The following is a 19,839-nucleotide window of genomic DNA, read 5'->3' on the forward strand; positions in this document are numbered from 1 at the left end:
TTCTTAAGAATTGTCCTTATTGTTGAAGTTGCCAAAATCAATGCAGCACTAATTTGAGATTGACTCTCACCAGAATCTAATCTTCTAATCACTTGCATTTAAGTTTCCAGTGAAATGCTTTTTCTGGTTGCTTTCTTTTCTTGTTTTTTATTGTCCCCCATGATAAAAACTAAAGATCATAATATTTGTCACTGTATTAATCATTATAGTATTATGTAAATTTATACTTACAGTAATGTTAACAGATGTTTCAAATGGTAAAAATGCTTCCGTACAGCAATCACCGCACCAAACAAGAAACATAACTACAAAGTTTCGGATATGTTATTTGGAAACCTACCGCTGCGCACAATTTCGAGGAATCCCCGTAGTTCATGCTGCGAGCAATTTCGGGGAATCCCGAGGTTGAAATAAAAGAGCGCTAAACCGAAACAGCGTTAAGCGGGGTCTTACTGTACGGACAAATACAATCCTGACGGTCTTGGCGACATTAGGCGATTTCATTGCTAACTAGGCGATTTTCTGGAAGATTTGAGAAAGCACATATTCGAAGTTCTATGAGCGATTTTTCTCGACGCTTCCAGAAGCTATACACAACACCCGTGCTTTTGCTACACTATATAAATACGGTTCGAGAACTAGAACGGGTTTATTCAGCAGATTTCTGGAATCTGTTAACCAGTTCAAGTTGCTGAAATCTTCTAAGGAGAAACAGCACTTAATACTGTATTTAGTAGAACGTTTCAGCGTTATGGAACTTTATTTCTTCAGCTCACTACTGAATAATGACAGCAGTAACTACTCATGGGCACAATAGATGGCGCCACCTTCAATGCGGAGCCCATCTCTTCTTCATGATTAATGCTTTTCCCTACAGGCCTGTGAAGTTTTTTGGACTCCATTTTTCTCAAGAAGGTTCTCCTTGATTTTTTTCAACTTTACCAGGCTCTCTTTGGAGTGCTACAACAAGACTTTTCTGATTTTAATCGTTCTTTGAGGCACAATACTTTTAGACAGCCGGAACACAGGGTGCAAAATCCAAATTTCTCGCGGCGATCAGCGGCACCTGGGACTAGAAGGAGTTAGTTCTTAATCAACTGTGGGGATTAACGATTAAAAGAAAGTTTGATGATGTGTGTTTTAGAGTTTAATTTTACGGTTTACTTTGCGTGATTTTGGAAACTTACAAAATATTTCGTGCGCTAAATTAAAATTCCTTTATATCCGCGTTCGCTGTGGTGATGGCGATAAGGAGCGCGCCTTGCGCCCTCCGATAAGTGTGGCAACCCTAGAGGAGAAGTTTCTTACGAGTAGCGAGCAGAGCGAAACAGGCAGGCTGTCGGGCAGTGTGCGCGAAGTTCCGAAATAAAGCTTAATTTTTATTGTGCACTATGTCTCGTTAATATTTATATCAATGCAGTAAGAACATAATCTGTGATATGGAATTCGAGGATTGGTGGTAAAAACATAACCGGAAATCTCCATATCGCCTTGTCTATTTACAGCTAGTTGGTGTGTGTTGGTGTATTTAATTATGGCAAAGCACACGAGGGCTATCTGCCTAAAGGGAGGGATGCCTTTCGTGGAGGACTTTCTAAGGGAAACTGGCTCGTATACACGTTACACATGGGGAAAACCACGAAAACGCCCATGCAGCCAGCCCGTTCGCGGGATTCGAACCTCAGACCGAACTACCAGTGTTCAGCGCCTTTACCGCTCGGCCGCTGGTGGGCCTATTTACAGCTATTTGTCGTGCTATGTGACATTATTTTTTATGATAAACTGTCAGTTTTTCCTGCTCATCGGAGTGATTGTTTAAAAAGACAACTATGAACTCATAATCCGAAACAATATTTATTAAGAATTAGGTAAAAATACCATTTTATTTGTAGCATTCACAAATTAATGCTAAACCCATCATACAATATTTCAAACAAAATATCTAAGTATATAAAAATAAATAAATAAATAATATTAGTAGCTAAAAACCTAGTGTATAAAAGACCATAAATAATATTCCAGGTACATTCACATAAAAAGCAATTCATATAAAAGCTAGTTCAAGTGCAAGTTCAGTTTTTAAAAATGCAGTTCATAATCTTATTTTTCTAAATTAATGAAAAGGAAAACTTTCACTAATATACTAGTCCGTTACTTTAAAATAGGCACTTCAGTACCGTTGCCAACGCCCCAACTGCGATCGAAATTCGTGTCATCCTCACCCCACAGCATTTATTTTCCCACGCCATTTGAGGTTGTAGTTCCAGTCAGCGTTCATTTCCCTGCTTTCGCTGAATCGAAACACTATAAACGAAAAGTGAGTGCATGTGTATGTGTGTGTGTGGGGGGGGATTAAACTAGTCAACCTTTTTTCCGCAGCTATTGTTCTCATAGTAGCAGATCAGATCGGGTGGCGGAAAATAAACTTCAAAATCCTATTTTAAAGTAACAGACTACCATATCGCGATATTGCATACTTTATAAAAGCAATATTTACAAATTTTGAAATTTCATCTGATTAAAACAACAATTTTTCGCACATAGTATGAAGAGGAAATTTCTGAAGTTTTAAATTAAATTTACATACATCCTTACTTTTTCACAAGATATAGCTAAATATCTCTATGACGTGAAACTGACTTTAGTTTCTAAAATCACTGACAAAATTCATGTTACCTTAATATATAGTAATGAAAATTTGACATGCTTTTGAGACTTATATAAATTTATATCATGTACATAATACCAATATTACATGAAGAACAGCATATTAAGATAATAAATAACCTTTGCAGGCAATATTTTCCTTTTACGCTTGAGACAATGTTTGTAAAAATTAATAAAAAATTAAAAAATAACTCATAATTAAATATAAATTTACATTATATATCAAATATTAGGCAAATCAAATATTACTTTATTAAGTAATTTTCTTTTATAAAAATTTTAAATTATTCTCGAAAAGACATAAAATTCGAAAATAAAATTTTAAATGTCCATTTTAAACATCCTTAGCGTTTTATAAAAATAATAACAATTATTATTATTATTATTATTATTATTATCTTAAATTTTCCTGTAAGTTTAAATTCAAAAGAGTGTCTTCAACCAAAAAAAATTATGATATTCACAAAAAATTTAATGTTCAAATTGAATTAAAGAAAAATTATTGAAGAATTTAAAAACAGAAGCCAAGTAAGTAATTGCATCTAAGTATTATTGCAAGAAATATTTTATATAATTTGTAAGGTGCATTTTAATTTTATAACAGTATAATTATTTTAAATTTTGAAACTCTTTCCTTTCAATTCTTGTTTCCCACTTACAATTCCCTACCAGAATGAGTTTTTAGAATCGCGTTGCATGCAAATGAGTTAGAAGTAGTATTTAAAGGAAGTTCAACTTACTTCGAGAGAGAGAGCGCTTAAGAGTAGCGCATGTTTGACTTCTGGCTACTTCGTTCTTGAATCTACTATGCTCGACCGTATTTTACGTGCCTGCAAATAATCGCCAGCCAGGTTAAATTAAGGCCAACTTTATGTCTAGCTTCGGCTAATTCAGTTTAGTTTAGTATTAGATTAGATTCTTATTTTCTTAGCCTGATTTAAAAGCCCAAGTGGAGACTTCGTTGTAAGCCCGAGAAGGGGCCATCTGTTATTATTTCTTTGGGTGAATAAAAGGTTATTTTAACCCTTCTCACGTCTCTGTAGTAACTATTGGAATTCAAAGATAATCCGCTTGGTTCCTAGATGTTATATCTAGACGAAGTATCGAAGAACATTAAAATTTCATGATCAAAGAGCAAAACTATGTGAAGTAAATGATCAATTGCACAAGCGTTTTAAATTATAAAACTAATTGAAACAGAACATAAATATAATACTGGAATAAAATATTATAAAATAATATACTACCTCTTCTTTTTTTTTAAATCTCTTTTTCGAAATAGTATTGTACAAGAGAAGACTAATTAATCAAATGTTCTTATGCAAAACCAATGTTAAAATATCGCTTTTTACCTTTCAGGAATGAAACAACTTTCCTTTTCAATTTACCGGCTTCGTTTACATTTTTAATTGGCTATATACAAGCTACATTAATCAGTAATTTTGAATTGCATCCCTGAAAATTGTCACTAGAAATACGTAAACGATTGTCATCTGCAAATATCAATGTGGGCTTATTTGTATTTGGTAAATATCTGTAATCGTTTAATAACATTATGATTTACAACATTGTGAATATGCTTTTAAACCACATTATTGATAAATAACTTTCCTTATATACTTCAAAGTCCGTTCATCAGCCAGTATCTCCAAATGTTCCGCTTTGTGTAGAAGAACACGCTGTACTTTTTGCTTTTGTTTCCCTTGCCAAAGCATGCAGGCTGCCATACTTTTTTCATTCACTGTACCGTCCCCATTCCCATAAATTAGCTCTGGATGGTCAGGGAAAAATTTCATGTTCTTGTAATCGACCCTAGAAAAATGAAACAGCACAAAATGAGATCGAATTTAAAAGAATGAATTTTGTTTCAAATGTACACAGCGCAAAAAAAAAGGGGGGGTAGGCAGCTTTGTATCTCCCGTTCTACTGGGCCGATTGACGGAATTCAAATTGAGTTTTCAGGTCTCCATCTATATACACTCTTTTGGAAGAAGGAAAAAAAAAAAAAAGAAGCACCAAGAACTTTTGCGATCGTGATGAAATTTGGCATGCAAAAATTCTTGATCGAACATGCAAGTGATCAGAGTTACAAGGCAAATGGACAGGAATTGCGATCATAGCGCCCAATTCGCAAAGTATAAAAATCAGTAACAGAGGGGGAAATTTATCTTTTTTAGTTGCTGCCATTGTAATTCAGTAAAGAAGCAACTAAAGATGCCATTATGACGATATCGAAGACCTTACAGACATTTAAAAGACTTCGAACGTAGGGTTGAGTAGAAGATAGACAATGCGAAGGTAGACTTCGCATTGTAGGGTTGAGTGCAGCTGGGTGGTCATACCGAACAATAAGCCACCACCTGCAGCATACAGACACTGTTGTGCAAAGATGTTGGCAGCAATGGTTGCTAGAAGGAAAGTGCCGAGGAAATGAAGGCTGTGGAAGGCCGAGGAGCGCAAATGCGAGGCAGATAGGATGATTGTTCGCCAGGCCCGGACCGCCCCAACGGTATCATTGCCGACTATTGAACGCACTACAGCCACGTCTAAACTTCCCGTGGTACTGTCCACCATCTCTCGGCGCTTTTCTGAGGAGGGGCCTTTAAGGCTCACAGAGGCCTTTAAGAGGTTTGACTTTGAACCCACAACATCGGCGGTGTCGTCTGGAGTGGTGTCGCAGCCGATCATCATGGCTGTCATCAGACTGACATCGTATAGTGTTCAGCGATGAATCCCGCTTCACTCTTGAAGCAGATGACCCTTGTGTTCATGTCTCGAGAGGACGGGGCCAGCAGTCCCAATCAGCCTTTGTTTTACAAAGGCATACAGCCATAGCCCCTGGTGTGATGGTGTGGGGCGTTAAATCTTATGATAGCAGGTCATCTTTAGTCATCCTCCGTACATCTTTAACAGCTCAACGATATGTTGATACTATCCTGCGGCCGGTTGCATTACCCTTCCTGACACGTCATCCTGAGGCCATTTTCCATCAAGATAATGCCAGGCCACATACCGGTCGCATATCTCTGGACTGTCTTCGTGGGGTCCATACTCTTCCTTGGCCAGCAAGGTCACCAGACCTTTCACCAATCGAGCGTGTCTGGGACATAGTAGGCCGCCAGATTCGGGCACCACAAATTATCGCAGATCTGGAGCGACAACTGATAAATGCCTGGCAGAATATGTGTCGCAGGATGACATTAGGAATCTCTACGACTCCTCTCCTTGACGGGGCGGTTCGATCAACTACTAATTTGATTACTGAATGGGTGTTTTGTGAGCAGTAAACAGATACTATGACCTTCATTTTATTATCTGTGTATCAAAAAAAACCACTTCCTTCATGGTGCTTGGATTTTTTTGCAAAAGAGTGTACATAGCATTATTCTGACATAGGAATTTTGACACAAAATCGGACTTTTTTCCATATTTCGATTCTACGACTCAAATTATGCCTAGATTTTAAATTTTGTAATTTTTGGTGAGAAATTTATGGAGAAATTAAAAATTTTATCCTGGCGCATTTTTTTTCAGTTTGAGCCAAGAATAATTCACTTGGCGGAATTCTTAATTTATAGTAGCCTACTTACTTATGGAGATTCTTCTTTACTTAATTTCTTTAAATATAACACAGGACGATAATAGTTGGTGGCAGCAATTTGAAAAGTGATTCGCCGTTTATAATTTTCAACACAAAATGACAAAACGAAATTATTAGTTCTTTAAGACAAATTGCCCCTTTGGACTAATGTTCCCTGGCTTTCCAATATGGAAAGTAAAACTATATTAAATGCAAGGATTGTATGAAACGTAGTGGTAACATGTCGATATTCCTAAAAAGATTTTATTACGATAGGTATACGCAAGGGTTCCCAACCCTTTTCTTGCATCGACTCCTTTTAAAAGAATGATTTTCTTCATCGAGCTCCCTTACATTAGAAGGTATTTTCTTCCTCCTTCCGTCATGCCTTCGTGGTGTAACGTTTAGCACACAAGGCACGTATTCGAGAGGTCCAGGTTCGAATCCCGGAGACAGCATTGCTCATTTTTCATCTCTCCTGCTTCAAAAATACTAATGACTCTACAGTGGCGCCCGAACTAAAAGGCGGTCGATGATGATTCTTCACTCACCAGAATTTAGCGACTGGGTCGCCTAGTCACCAGTCGCCCCTATGTAAGGTGAGTGAGTGAGTGACGGAGGACGTGGGCACAACCCCTCTGCCATATTGGTTAATTGGTATAGCGCCACGTCCACCCTTAAAGCAACCTTGGTACATTTAGGTATACATTGCTGAATGCTTATAAGAATAGTTCGTTCCTCGGTACATATTGTTGAACATTAATGAATATTGGAAACAGGTACACATTACTGAGGATTTGTTATTAAACTTGTTGCATTTTACTTATTGCTATATACTGGTTGTTGCACCTGTTGATGGATGCTTACTTATTGGATGTTATTGATAGACGTTATGCAACTTGACAAAGATTCGTGCCTAGTCTTGCCAGAACAACCATCATTTTGCATATTTTGTGAATTAAATGCTTATGTTGTGTCATAAATTTGTGGCATGCTTGCAGGTTTGTAGTGGGCATTTTTATATGGTAATCACTCGCAAGTGGGCATTGAATTAGATAATGCTCCGAAGCCAGTTGCCCCACATGTGCAAGTGTCCGTATCCATGATAGCATATTTGTTATAGTAGCCTGGGACTGGCCCATGGTCCGAAACATATCGTACCAGTTGAGGTTGTTGAAGAAGACGTTTCGGATCTACTTTGGAGATGTGATGGTAGATTCTCCGATTCTCCTGCCCTCTTCACTAATTGGAGTGCTGCGGGAGGGAGTGGTGACTCCTTTCGTAGGAAAGGAACTAGTTATTGAATAGTCTGGGTGGAGATCGGCCCTGTGGATCTCTTCATGATGGTCACTCTTCGGTCTCTGTCTACATGAATCCAAATTTATGAGAGAAGTTTTCTCCCTCCTCAGCGACCGGGAGTGGTGGCGCCCTCTCAGAACGGTCCCGGAGGCATGGAGTAAACCTTGAAAGGGAGGTCTTAGACCTTCTAGGACTTGGCCATGCTTTCCTCTGGTTCATTGCCCTTTTCACTCGGTCCCATTCTAGCTGCCATTTGTATTTGGATATTTGTTGGAGGTTTTGAACTAGATGGGAGATGGGCCAGAGTCTCCCTTCTTCCGGGCATGCCTTCGTGGTGTAACGGCTAGTACACTCGGCGTGTATTCGAGAGGTCCAGGTTCGAGTCCCGGCGAGGGCATTGCTCATTTTACGTCCACCTTGCTTCAAAAATCCTAATGACTCTCTGCAACATTTTCCACTCTAATATGATATCTAATGTTAACTAGTGGTCTTTGATATTTTTAAAGTCTCGCCAGATACCAGAGTCTCATCAAATACGATCCAGCACACTTAGATAGATGATATACACGTGGATAGATGATATACACGTGGATGTAGATAGATGTATGTGGATAGATGATGTAGATAGATGATAAGTTAACCAGAGAAACTGATAACAAAATTTGCTAATTATGTAGTAAAAACATTGAAAAGTTCATGCTTATTTTACACTAAAAATTATTAAGTTTCCTGAAATACATCTTACAAATAATATGTCTTAAAGAAAGTCCATCTTTTTCGATGACCTTATATATCACATAGTAAGGGCTGAAGCGTCTACAGCCCAAATAGAAGAATTTTTTTAATCTAAATTTCAACTCAGTATTTTATGTTTTTTTTTGTTAGTTTACATATGGTACGTAATGCATATTTTTTGAGTAAACGATAAATAACATTACCTTTCAACAGTATCTACATTGATTCCGTACAGGCAATGGACCTCAACTCCCGGCGGCTGCAAACTTTTCAAGGCATATCTATGTGTGTCTTTGTACATTTCGTAACCGGTTGTATAATTTATGTCCTGAAAAAATTCATGAAAATCAGCTACCGTGTAGACTTTCTTCTGAGTAACCATCAAGGCTTCATTTTCGTTCCATAATTCCGAAGATGGGAGCATATAAGCCAAACTTGGACAAGTGCGTATGTGATCTCGAACTTTCAAAGCATTGATGATCGGTACTCCAAGATTGTCACCTGAAAAGGTATATTATTGGAAGAATAAAAATATGTTTAGTTGCAGGCATTGTCAATAGCAAAATGTTTTGGAAATTATAATGCATTGGATAAAATTAAACAACTGTTTTTGTTTACGCTTTGTCATTTATAACAGAAAAGTATTTTCGAGTCAATAATAAAGTCAATTCGCTAAAGACCATTTCATTTCTGGCTCAAATGAAACAAATAAAATTATTCTTAAAATAAAGCCATATGTATTCTAACACCTTCTGGGAGTTCGAGATGACTTAATTATATCAATAGAGTATCAAATGCTACAACTATTCTGTGAGGTGATTTCAAATTTACACAAAACTAAAAAACCTGATGTGTACACCACATGACTTCCTTGTACGGAATATTAAATTTTACGCATTTTTTCTTGCATTTCGTTTAAACTTATTGGATTAAATTAAACCTACTTCGCCGACAGGGCATAAACCACAATAGAATAAATGCATTCTTTAAAATTCACACTATTTGTTTACCAAAGCGACACTCTGGCGCTAGATTCACTTAACAGTATTATATTTCGTTCATATTATAACTCAGAATGCACAAAATTTATATCATTTAAAGAATAGAATTATCTAATCGTTGACACATGTTCTATTCAAATACTATAATAAAGCTAGAACGATGTATAAAAGAAATTAAGCAAACAAAACAAAAAAGAAGTAGTTTTTCACAGACGATTGAGTATTTCTCATTCAATTAAATCAGTTCTCACTTCCTGACAAGGCAAAAATACATAAAAAGTCAAAATATCTATATTAAAAATTACGAAGTAAATCTCAAACTCTTATTTCCTCGAAAAAATTCCAGAAAGGATTAAGCATGATTTAATTCGCAATAATAAATGAAGGCGTTATCTTTGTTGTTGCGAAGCTTAGTCTCTCTAAATTGGCAAAAAATCTACTATTTTGCTGTTTCAAATGTAAACAAGCAATGGCCGCCATCAAAAAAATTATTAGGCTTAGCGGCACTTAAACAACTTTAAAATTGTTGATAATTCTAAAAATATTGCATACAGATTTACTAAAGGCATAAAAACCTTAACCGGAAGATAAGAACAACATAATTTAATCATTTTTAAAGCAAAAAATGTACAATTTACAAACATATAAGAGTAAAGAAACTGAGATCACTGAGCCGGGTAACAGAGTGGATATATATATAAATATATTTATATACCTTTGGCGCGGTCCATTGCAACCAAAATACGAGGTGCACATCTACATGTTATAGTAGTCTTATACACAAAATTTCAAAGTTCTGAGGCTACTCGTTTTTGAGTTATGCCAGATACGTACGTACGTACATACATTCGTACAGACGCCACGAAAATTTCTCTTCAGAATTCATTTTAAAGCAGTTTTATAATTTTTTTGGAGGAAACGAGTCTTTTATTCTGTCCTTACGTACAGATATCACGCAAATACATCGTTAAATTGCATTCGAAAGCTGTCAAAAAAGGATATTTTCGTTGAAATATGCTGCCTGAAACTTTTCGCGATTACAATACTTCCTTTTTACTTCGTACAAGGAAGTAAAAAACTGCATCAAGTTTTCTCCACTCTATCATTTTGATCGCAACCTGTTGTGGGTTCCAAATAACAGAACTATATCAATACAGTATCAAGTGTAACAGCAGTTCTGCGAGGTAAATTATCACAATTAAATTTAACTTTACACAAAAATAAAAAATCTGATGAGGTCACCACATCACTTTCTTGAAAGGCCTATTAAATTATACACAATTTTTGCTGCATTTCATTTAAACTTTTATTTCCCCGAATTTCGAGCAGTTCGTATTCTACCCCCACATTCACAATACGATTACTGGATGGCTCTAGTTACGGTTGTTTTATCCCAATGCGAGAAACATACATACATTTATGCAGATTCTTCATTATTTAACTTCTTTAAATATAATAACGGGCTGTAATATTTGGCGGCAACAGTTTGAAATGTGAACCGACATTTAAATTTTTCAACGCAAAATGACAAAACGAAATTAATAGCTTTTCTGGGCTAACGCCCTTTGGGCTAAAAAATTTAAGAGATCTTAAAAATTAAAATTAGCGTTTCTCTTACAAGCATGAATAAAAAAGAAAGATTAGAATACTAAAAAAGTGCCAAACCTGCTGCAAAGCCTTTCATGGCTTTGACCGCTCCCCCGAAAGCACCTGCCACGGCAATTATTCTTTTGACATATTTTTCTTTCCATAACTGTGTTTGCATGTTTAAGAAATAGCTTATGACAGGACAGCCCATACTATGGCAAATAAAGGTGATTTTCCTGCGAAAATTCATCGAATACGTTTCTTCAGTTAGGTTTCTCAGGTCCTCGAAGTACTTTTTATATTCGTCTAAAAAGTTAAGCAAAATGAAAACATAAAATTATAATTTCACAGCATCATAATTTCGATCACTTTTACAGCAAAAAATGCACAGTTTACCAACACAGAAGAATAAAAACTGATGTCTGCGAACCGGATAACAGAGTGTTACGAATGTACTGTTACGAATTTTATATTTAGTATAATTATAATTAAAATTTTTGTATTTCCCCGTGCAATTCAGCGCCAGACTATGCCGGAAAAGTAAAAATATATGAGCGCGTGCATTTAATATTGTATAAATGGGTATCTCGGTAATTTGTATTGAAATTGAATAAATGTAATTGCCCACTATGTTATCTGTAACCGTAATTCCACTCTCCGATAATTTCCAGTAATTCAGAGAAGCAGAAATTGCTAGAAATATATCTCGCAGCCGGTTAAAAGTTATTTAACGCGAAGAGTGAGAAAGAGAGTATCTGCTGTTAGTTGTTTAGTTACTGTTGTTGCGAGTTTAGCGTGAGATAGGATTAGCTTTCTCTTTAAATGCGCTTTGAATTACGTTGTGTTTTAACGTTTTTAGTAGTTTAAAGTATAACTACTGATTATACTGTGTACGAATTATATCTCTGAGGAAAATTCAAGCGTTCCGATATATTTCTTTTGATAAGAATAAATGTTACTAACCTATAATCGGACTTGTGCATTCAATCTATTACGAACCCGTACGAACGCTACAAAACGTTTATATAAGTTTGGGGCTGCCAATTTCGATAAAAAAGGAAGGTGCACAACTACATGTTACAGCAGTCTCATATACAAAATTCGAAAGTTCTACGGCTATTCTTTTTTGAGTTATGCGAGATAAATACAGATACGTACAGATGTCAGGAAAAAAATTTTCTGAATCTATTTTAAAACCGTTTTACTGTTCGTTTTGGAAAAAAGTGTCTTTTATTCTATCCATACGGACAGATGTCAAGCAAAAACATCGTTCAAGTGGATTCGAGAGCTGACAAAATGGATATTTGCGTTGAAATATGATACCCGAAAATTTTTCCGATTACAATACTTCCTCTACATCATACAAGGAAATATTAAAATATCGTTTAGAAAAAAAATTCTGATGTTAGCAAATCACGTGATGAGTATTATGCAGATCGCTGTGAAAGATACTCGTCAGTACTTTCAAAAACATCCCCCCCCCCAAAGTGAAAATTCTATTCGCAATATCTGATAGAATTTTTGTTCTAGAAAACACTGGTTCGCCTCAGTATTGGCATGCAGCCAACTCGTAATATTATTTACGCTCATCAAAAACGAAAAATACTTGGAAGTATTTCATACGATTACCGGATTATGATTCTAAAGTAATAAAACTTCATAAAAGTATTCAAAACGTATTTTTAGACTTAAAATGTTATGTATTACTTGTGTACTTTTCTTTTACATACAAAATGTAAAAAAAAAAAAAAAAAAAAAAAAAAAAAAAAAGACTAGTAAATCACAAAACAATATCACTGAATGGATTTTAAGGGAAAAAGATAAACTTCGAATAATTCTAATTTATTTATTAACCGATTCCTCAATGAAAATTCAAAATGGCGTCAAATATCTCAAATTTCGAAATTCAATATCTCGGTCAGTTCATATGGGAGTAAAATGTTTTGTGTTTTATTTACCATAACCAGTATAAATGTTTTTTTAATATACAAAATGTAAAAAAAAAATCAAAAAGGGACTAGTAAATCACAAAAGAATATCACTGAATGGATTTTAAGGGAAAAAGATAAACTTCGAATAATTCTAATTTATTTATTAACCGATTCTTCAATCAAAATTCAAAATGTCGTCAAATATTGCAAATTTCGAAATTCAATAACTCGGCCAATTCGTACGGGAGTAAAACGTTTTGTGTTTTATTTATCATAACCAGTATAAATGTTTTTTAAATATAAGCGCAGGACACCGAGGAACGTGTAGAAAGTTAGATTTCGTATTTCATGCAAAATTAATTGTTTTAAATTTAAGGCTACAAAATCACGAATGTTTGCGACATTAAAACATTTTTGTAACTTGAAGTAAATGTCTGCGGCTGATGGCTGCAATAGTAAATGCCGGGTAAAGACTTTTCTGGACAAAGTGTATGTAATATTGTGTTTTTACCGCAATACTAATATAATTTTTAACTGACTTAATTCACTATTCTGCTAAATTTCAAATGTAAACAAATATGGCTGCTATGGTAAAAGAATTAGGCTTAACCGCACTTAAACAACTTTTAAATTGGTGATAATTCTACAACTATTGCATGCAAATTAGCTACCTTAACTGGAAGATAAGAACCACATAATTCAATCATTTTTAAAGAAAACCGAGCTCTTTCTGACTGGTATAATTTTTAACTGACTTAATCCACTAAAAAAATTAGGCTTAGCCGCGTTTAAACAACTTCTGACTTGTTCATAAATCTACAACTATTGCATGCAGATTAACTAAAGGCGTAATACCCTTAACCGGAAGGAAAGAACAACATAATTCAATCATTTTTAAAGAAAAAAAATGCACAATTTACAAACATCTATTACTAAAATAACTGAGCTCTTGAACTTTTCGTGTAAATATATCTAGGATGTCAATGAATCCAACGCAATAAAAAATTGCAAATACCTACTTGGAGCTTTTCTATGGTCATAAGGTGCCCCTCTGACATCCACACCCCTTCTGTAACCTTCGCGGACCAGCATGTCGATGATGTCAGCAAAATAAGTGGTATAAGTTAAACGTGAAATCACTGAAATTAAAAATGATTAAATTAAGAAGGGAAATTTTTTTTTTAATTTCTATCGTCAATGTGTATTTATAAAGTATTTTTATATAAAAAAGCAAGTAAGGTGGAAGATTAACCTTCAGATAATGAAGAAGCATTCTTTCATGTAAGATGTTAAAGTAAAATCAGAGGATTTTATAAAGTTTTACCAGCTGAGAAGAATACTACAATTTCCTCTTTAAACAGGTAACATTATTTGTAGAATATTTATCGTTAAATTTGCTGGGCTTTAATTGCATTTACCATGAAGAGAATTCATATTCTGGCAACGTTTATAAATTACTAGCGGGCAGGACCCCCAGATAAGAACGCTGCAGCCAAAACAAAATTTATAATTATGTAAAACTATACAATATAATTATGTGCAATTAAAATTTATAATTATGCACACTTGAAAAGAAAATGCATAAAAACATTTCAATATGGATAAAACCAGTTCATTCTTTCCAAGCAACCAGTTCGTAAATAATTTTTTTCTTCCCAAACCAGGGAACAAAAACCTTGACACTTCAGGTTAATACTTATAACGTCATGATTTAAATTCAACGTAATATAACAACTTTCCCTAAATATGAATAGAAAAATTAACGTGGCAGTCAATTATCCTAACCTGAAACAAAAAAGACAAGTCAGTTGGCAATACTTTTCGAAATAAAGCATCTTTATTTCCAGCTCACGAGATTGCTGCCACTCGGAAAAATGAGCGCCAAAATTAGGGCTTTTCAGAGTTTTTAATAACGTTTCAACTCAATGTGCGGTCTGCCATTACGCATACGGGACCACCAGCAGGTGAAGTGTTTGCTGGCCTTGAAATTGTATTGAAGTCATGGAGGTAGGAAAGGGAGGAGGGGCCATTCCGCGCTAGAAGTGAAGCACTGCTTTGAAGCTTGGGTCACCAGACGGGGTGTTTTTTGTTTACATTCAGAAGCTCGCTTGACAAAATTCTGATAGTATTTCGACACACGACAGTTCCATAGAAATCGAAAAAGGGACACTCTCGCATGAAAGAAACATTCATAGTGCGATGGATAATAGCAATTTGTATAGTTTACTGACATTTACGCAAAAATCACATCTTGGTTATTTTTCGATAACTAACAACAGCGATTTTGATTATGAATTTTTTTAATAAATTCTAAGCTGTTGCACTACAAAAATATAGATTTTAAGAAAATTGCTAAAAGAGATCTGCCAAAATTTATTTTCTAGAAGATTTGAAAAGTTTGAAACTTGATGGCTAAATGTAAATATAAAATTATGTATGTTAAAATATTTGTAATTAGGCACATAGGTCAGATTAAGTTTTTATTAAATAGAGTAACGCATGCAAGGGCTATCTGCCTAAAGAGAGAGATGCCATCGTGGGGGAATTTTGAAGAAAAACTGACCTTTGAGTGGGTATTAAAAATAATACTTATAATTTTCATTCAAATTATATTCATATATATTTTTTATGTAAAACTTTCGGGTGTATGCTAAATTAATGTAAATTACTTTACACGAAAAATATAGTGTATGCACAGAAATTAAAGATTTGCACATGCCGGAAATGATAAATAGGAAATATGTATGGGTATTTATGCATGTGCTTGCAAAAAGCATGTATCTGCCTTTGACAAAATACTTAAATATTCATTAAATTATTTATAAATGTATTTGAAATGAAAAATTTATTCACTTATAAACAACTGTGAAAGTACTGTGAAGAAATCTAATTATTAAATGTATCTAATTTATAATGATTATAAATGTTATCTAAATATATAATAACCTTAATATTGAATTGTAAACATAAACTGAAATCCTGTTGACAAGTACGTTATAAAACTATTTAAGCAAGAATTGTTCGTATTGGAAAGCAATCTGTTAAAAGGTATTGTAAAGCAAATGCTATGAGATGCGCACTTAAGAACGTAATAAAGAGTTTTGGAATATGTATTGTTGAAATGAAGGGTAAAAAAAAAAAAATCTGATAAGTATAATTAAAAGAATTATTCCCTTTACATTTTATAATAACTCAGTTACAAGTTTTAAATAATACTTGAAAAAAAAAAAAAAAACTTATTTTATTCCCTTTCAGAAATGTTCAGAGAAAGTCAAATACTATTTTCCTAATAATTCTCTAATTTAAAATGAACCGAATAGAGCATTAATTATAAATTGACTTACATTTTTCGATTTATAAGAAGCCAAAAAATCATGTCATATTTAAGAAAGTATTTTAGGAAGAAGCTCTATAAATAGAAAAGAAATAATGCATAATTTTAATATTAATAATACAATAAACTTTGATCTTAATTTTTGTACCTTAACCGAATAAAATCGAATTACCTTAATTTTTTTTTCTAATGTAATTAACGAAAACTTGTGAAAATATTTCATTCAAATTAAACCATTCTGAGAAAACTGTCCTGTGAAAAGTATAGCATTTAATTCCATTCAGAATGAAATGTTGTTTAAAAATATGTTGTTTTCACATACTTAGGACTCTGAAGTATTGTAGAAAAAGAAAATATATACATTTATATGTATATTTGCGACGTAATTACAAAATATTTACACCCGAACGCGTCAAATCCCATAGAACTCAATGGTAAATGACCCAATGTTTTGGTCACCACGTAGGGATCGCCGGTGCTTCAGAGCAGGGTACGGAGAAACTGGTTTAGGGCGACTCCTTCTTACTTCCTACCTCCATGATTGAAGTGGATGGAGCGTCAACCCGAGTGTGACCACATCGTCACCATCGAGATAGATAAGGCCTGCGCTCTGAAACGAAACTGGCTTCTGACGTCACGATTAAGGGACCCTCAGCACACTTTTTGTTGGCTTTTATAAGTTGTAATTTTTTATTCATTATGTTTTAAGAATTGAATTTATGTTTACTTTTGACATCTGAAGCATCATCCCTTGTAATAATTACTAACACTAGTAATATAAAAATTGTCAGCAAAATTTATGATTATTTATTTTAATTGGAAACTAATTTTATATGAAATAACTGTCCTAAGGGGTTAAAAGCATAACACTTATTTCATTACATAATATGTAGAATATCAAATGCAGAGTAAATTGATTCTTGACAGAGTACTGTGTTCTTAAATTTAAATATCAATGTTTTTTGCAAATCATTAAATATCATTTTATCATGATGAAACTTAAATGCATATGTTTAGCTAATATAGCTTCTGTTCACTTTTATGTATGTTATTATCATGCAATCAGTTTGTTTAAAATTTGTTATGCAACATAAATCTTTCTGAGAATGACAGAAAAGTTTCTAAAGTAATGTATGTAAGATTCATATTAATGTAATTAAATTGCGAAACTGCAAATTGAAATTTTAAAAATGTACAGTTATTGAAGAAGCAGTAGTAATTGAATTCATATGTAGATATACTTGTTTTCATTGTATTTCAATTCAATGCAATTTTAAAAACAATTTTTTTAATTATCTTTTAAATTACAATCTTTAATTTGAGTACGTGGCACCACCAAAAGCTATGTAAGTTAAGTTAAAAAAATTGCTTACATTATACAGAAAAGTTCTGAACATAATGTTAGGATTTATATTTTCTTTTCATGTGGATATTAATAGAAAAAATATTTTCAGAACAGAGGTAACGCTTATAGTTAAATAGGTATGATGTAAATATTTGCAAGAAATTTCAGTTTCTAAAAGTTTTTTAAGTATTTCGTATATTTTAAAAATATTTTCAAAAAAATTGTGTATAACTTTATTTAAAAAACTTTTTTCCTGTCTTATTTGGAATTTTAATATTGACAGTCTTCAGAGCTATGTAATAAACATTATCTCAATTTAACTACAGATTCTGTCGAATAATTATGTAGCATTAAGAGGAAAACATTAACTGTAATACAGATTAACATACAATATGTAAGAAATAATTTTAAGACTAGACTATTTAGTAACTTATTACATTGAGAAAAATTTTCTGACTGATATAAGGCATTTAAATGTTAGTCTAAATATTAAGTAGTCTCTTGCATTCGTTTGATGTTTTATAATCCTGCTACATTAATATGATAAATATAAAAAATATGCAATAATTATAGAATGAGAGATAACATGTGTTCCCACTGGCAAACATTTTGTTAAAGTAGTGGGTGAAACAAAAAAATTTGATGCGGTGATGAGAATCAACGAGAGACACAAAAACAGTGCAGAAAAATCAAAGTAAAAATTTTAGCTACTTGAATTTTAAAAAGAATTTTTCTTCAAAGAAATGATTTGCTTTTAAAAGCACCACACCATTCTCAAATAATTTTGTTTTGAAAATAAATACCAACAAAAGAAAATGAAAATATTTCATATTCGTATAAGCTTTGTAAAACATTATATTGCCACTTGTAATTTTGTTTTAGACTGATTTTATAGTATGAGATACCAATTTCATAGAATAGGTTTAGAAAAACGGGTGTTTAGCAAGGAAGCTAAACTGCGCGAAGACCGGTCCCCTAGCAGTGACGTAGTAACTCAGCGCGCAGGCCTTATCTACCTCGATGGTGACGACCACATGCAACTTCTCATTGTCAAGCGGACGCGCGACTTGGCTGCCCGAAACGGATGAAGACAGTCAAACATCTTACTTTGACCGAGATGTTCAACAAGCAATGACCTGCAGCACTTGTAAGTACTGAACAGTATGCCATGTAACATGAATGTAAAAGTGTTGCCTTCTCATTTTAATTAATTAAAACGTAATAGAATTTTTGCATTCGATAGCTGTCAAAATGGATATTTCCGCTGAAATATGCTGCCTGAAACTTTTCGCGATTACAATACTTCCTTTTTACTTCGTACAAGGAAGTAGAAATGAAGATTTAAATCTGCCTTCGTCTCCAATTTCCTAGTCATTATGGATCAACACATCTACGCCATCCAAATTCCTTCCTGCTCCTGAATTTATTATATATATATGTTACCGTGAAAGACCGAAATTGGAGAAACTCGACTTTCACCGGAGAATGTCAACATTCACCAAATACGTCGGTGAAAGATCGAATACTGCATTACATTCTTGTACATTCGGACCCTCACCGATGTATGTCGACAATCACAGATATGCTCTGGTGTAGGTCGAAAAGAGAGGTCATAAAGTGTCATAATAGTTTAAATTGTTGCAATAAATAAGATTTGAATCACATGATTTAGTAAGTTTTTTATTACTGTTATTTTATTTTCTCATTTAGAACGTACTGTATAATTAAATAAGTTTTCAACTTCGATTATTTTCCTTTCTCATTTTGAATGTATTGTGTGTTTTAGGTTCTTATGTTTTTAAGTTCTTATTTCAAGTCTGAAGTGCGTTTATTCGCGACTGAATAACGGAGAAGAAAATATAATACTGTTATATGTTCAACATTCACCATTAGTACATGGTGAATGTCGACATTCACGGGTGTCAGTCAGAAATAAGAGTATTTGGAAAATATTTCGGACATACACCAAGCGACTATGTGAATGTTGACATTCACCGGTGAAAGTCGACATTCTCCAGATTTCGGTGTTTCACCGTAACATAGGTTATGTAAGAAAAATAAAGATTATGTAAAAGATTAAATTAGCAACGTAAATTTCCCTTCTGTAATCCAAGAATAGTAACCTATATTAACACGGCTTCATTTCAAGACTAATCCATGTCATATGACTCTTACATAATTCTGGTGATGTAAATGGAACTCAAAACTCAAACAGCCAATAGTAATTTTACAGAAATATTAACTAACCAATCAAAATGCACTGAAAACCAAAACTAACTCAGTCTGAATTAAGATTTCTCCCTGAACATAACGCACTTGCTTTCAACGCTTTGGCTTAGCTACACTGCGGTCTGTCTGCT

The 19,839-nt window shown here is 33.8% G+C and overlaps 1 protein-coding gene across 1 annotated transcript in view; it reads right to left on the bottom strand.

Annotated features, from left to right (window-relative positions):
- Positions 1–1,835: 1,835 nt before the first annotated feature.
- Positions 1,836–19,839, bottom strand: part of LOC118187149 (lysosomal phospholipase A and acyltransferase-like) — a 39,338-nt gene continuing 21,334 nt past the window's right edge. The window contains exons 4-7 of the mRNA XM_035357355.2: positions 13,820–13,939; positions 10,948–11,175; positions 8,485–8,782; positions 1,836–4,479 (exon numbers count right to left, since the gene is read on the bottom strand). Of these exons, the coding sequence (XP_035213246.1) occupies positions 4,260–4,479; positions 8,485–8,782; positions 10,948–11,175; positions 13,820–13,939 (866 nt within the window). The 3' untranslated portion in view covers positions 1,836–4,259. The remainder of the gene's footprint in view (positions 4,480–8,484; positions 8,783–10,947; positions 11,176–13,819; positions 13,940–19,839) is intronic.

The sequence above is a fragment of the Stegodyphus dumicola genome, chromosome 10 (genome assembly GCF_044657685.1).
Source record: "Stegodyphus dumicola isolate Sdum_Otavi_A_Nest chromosome 10, ASM4465768v1".
NCBI classification, from domain to species: Eukaryota; Metazoa; Arthropoda; class Arachnida; order Araneae; family Eresidae; genus Stegodyphus; species Stegodyphus dumicola.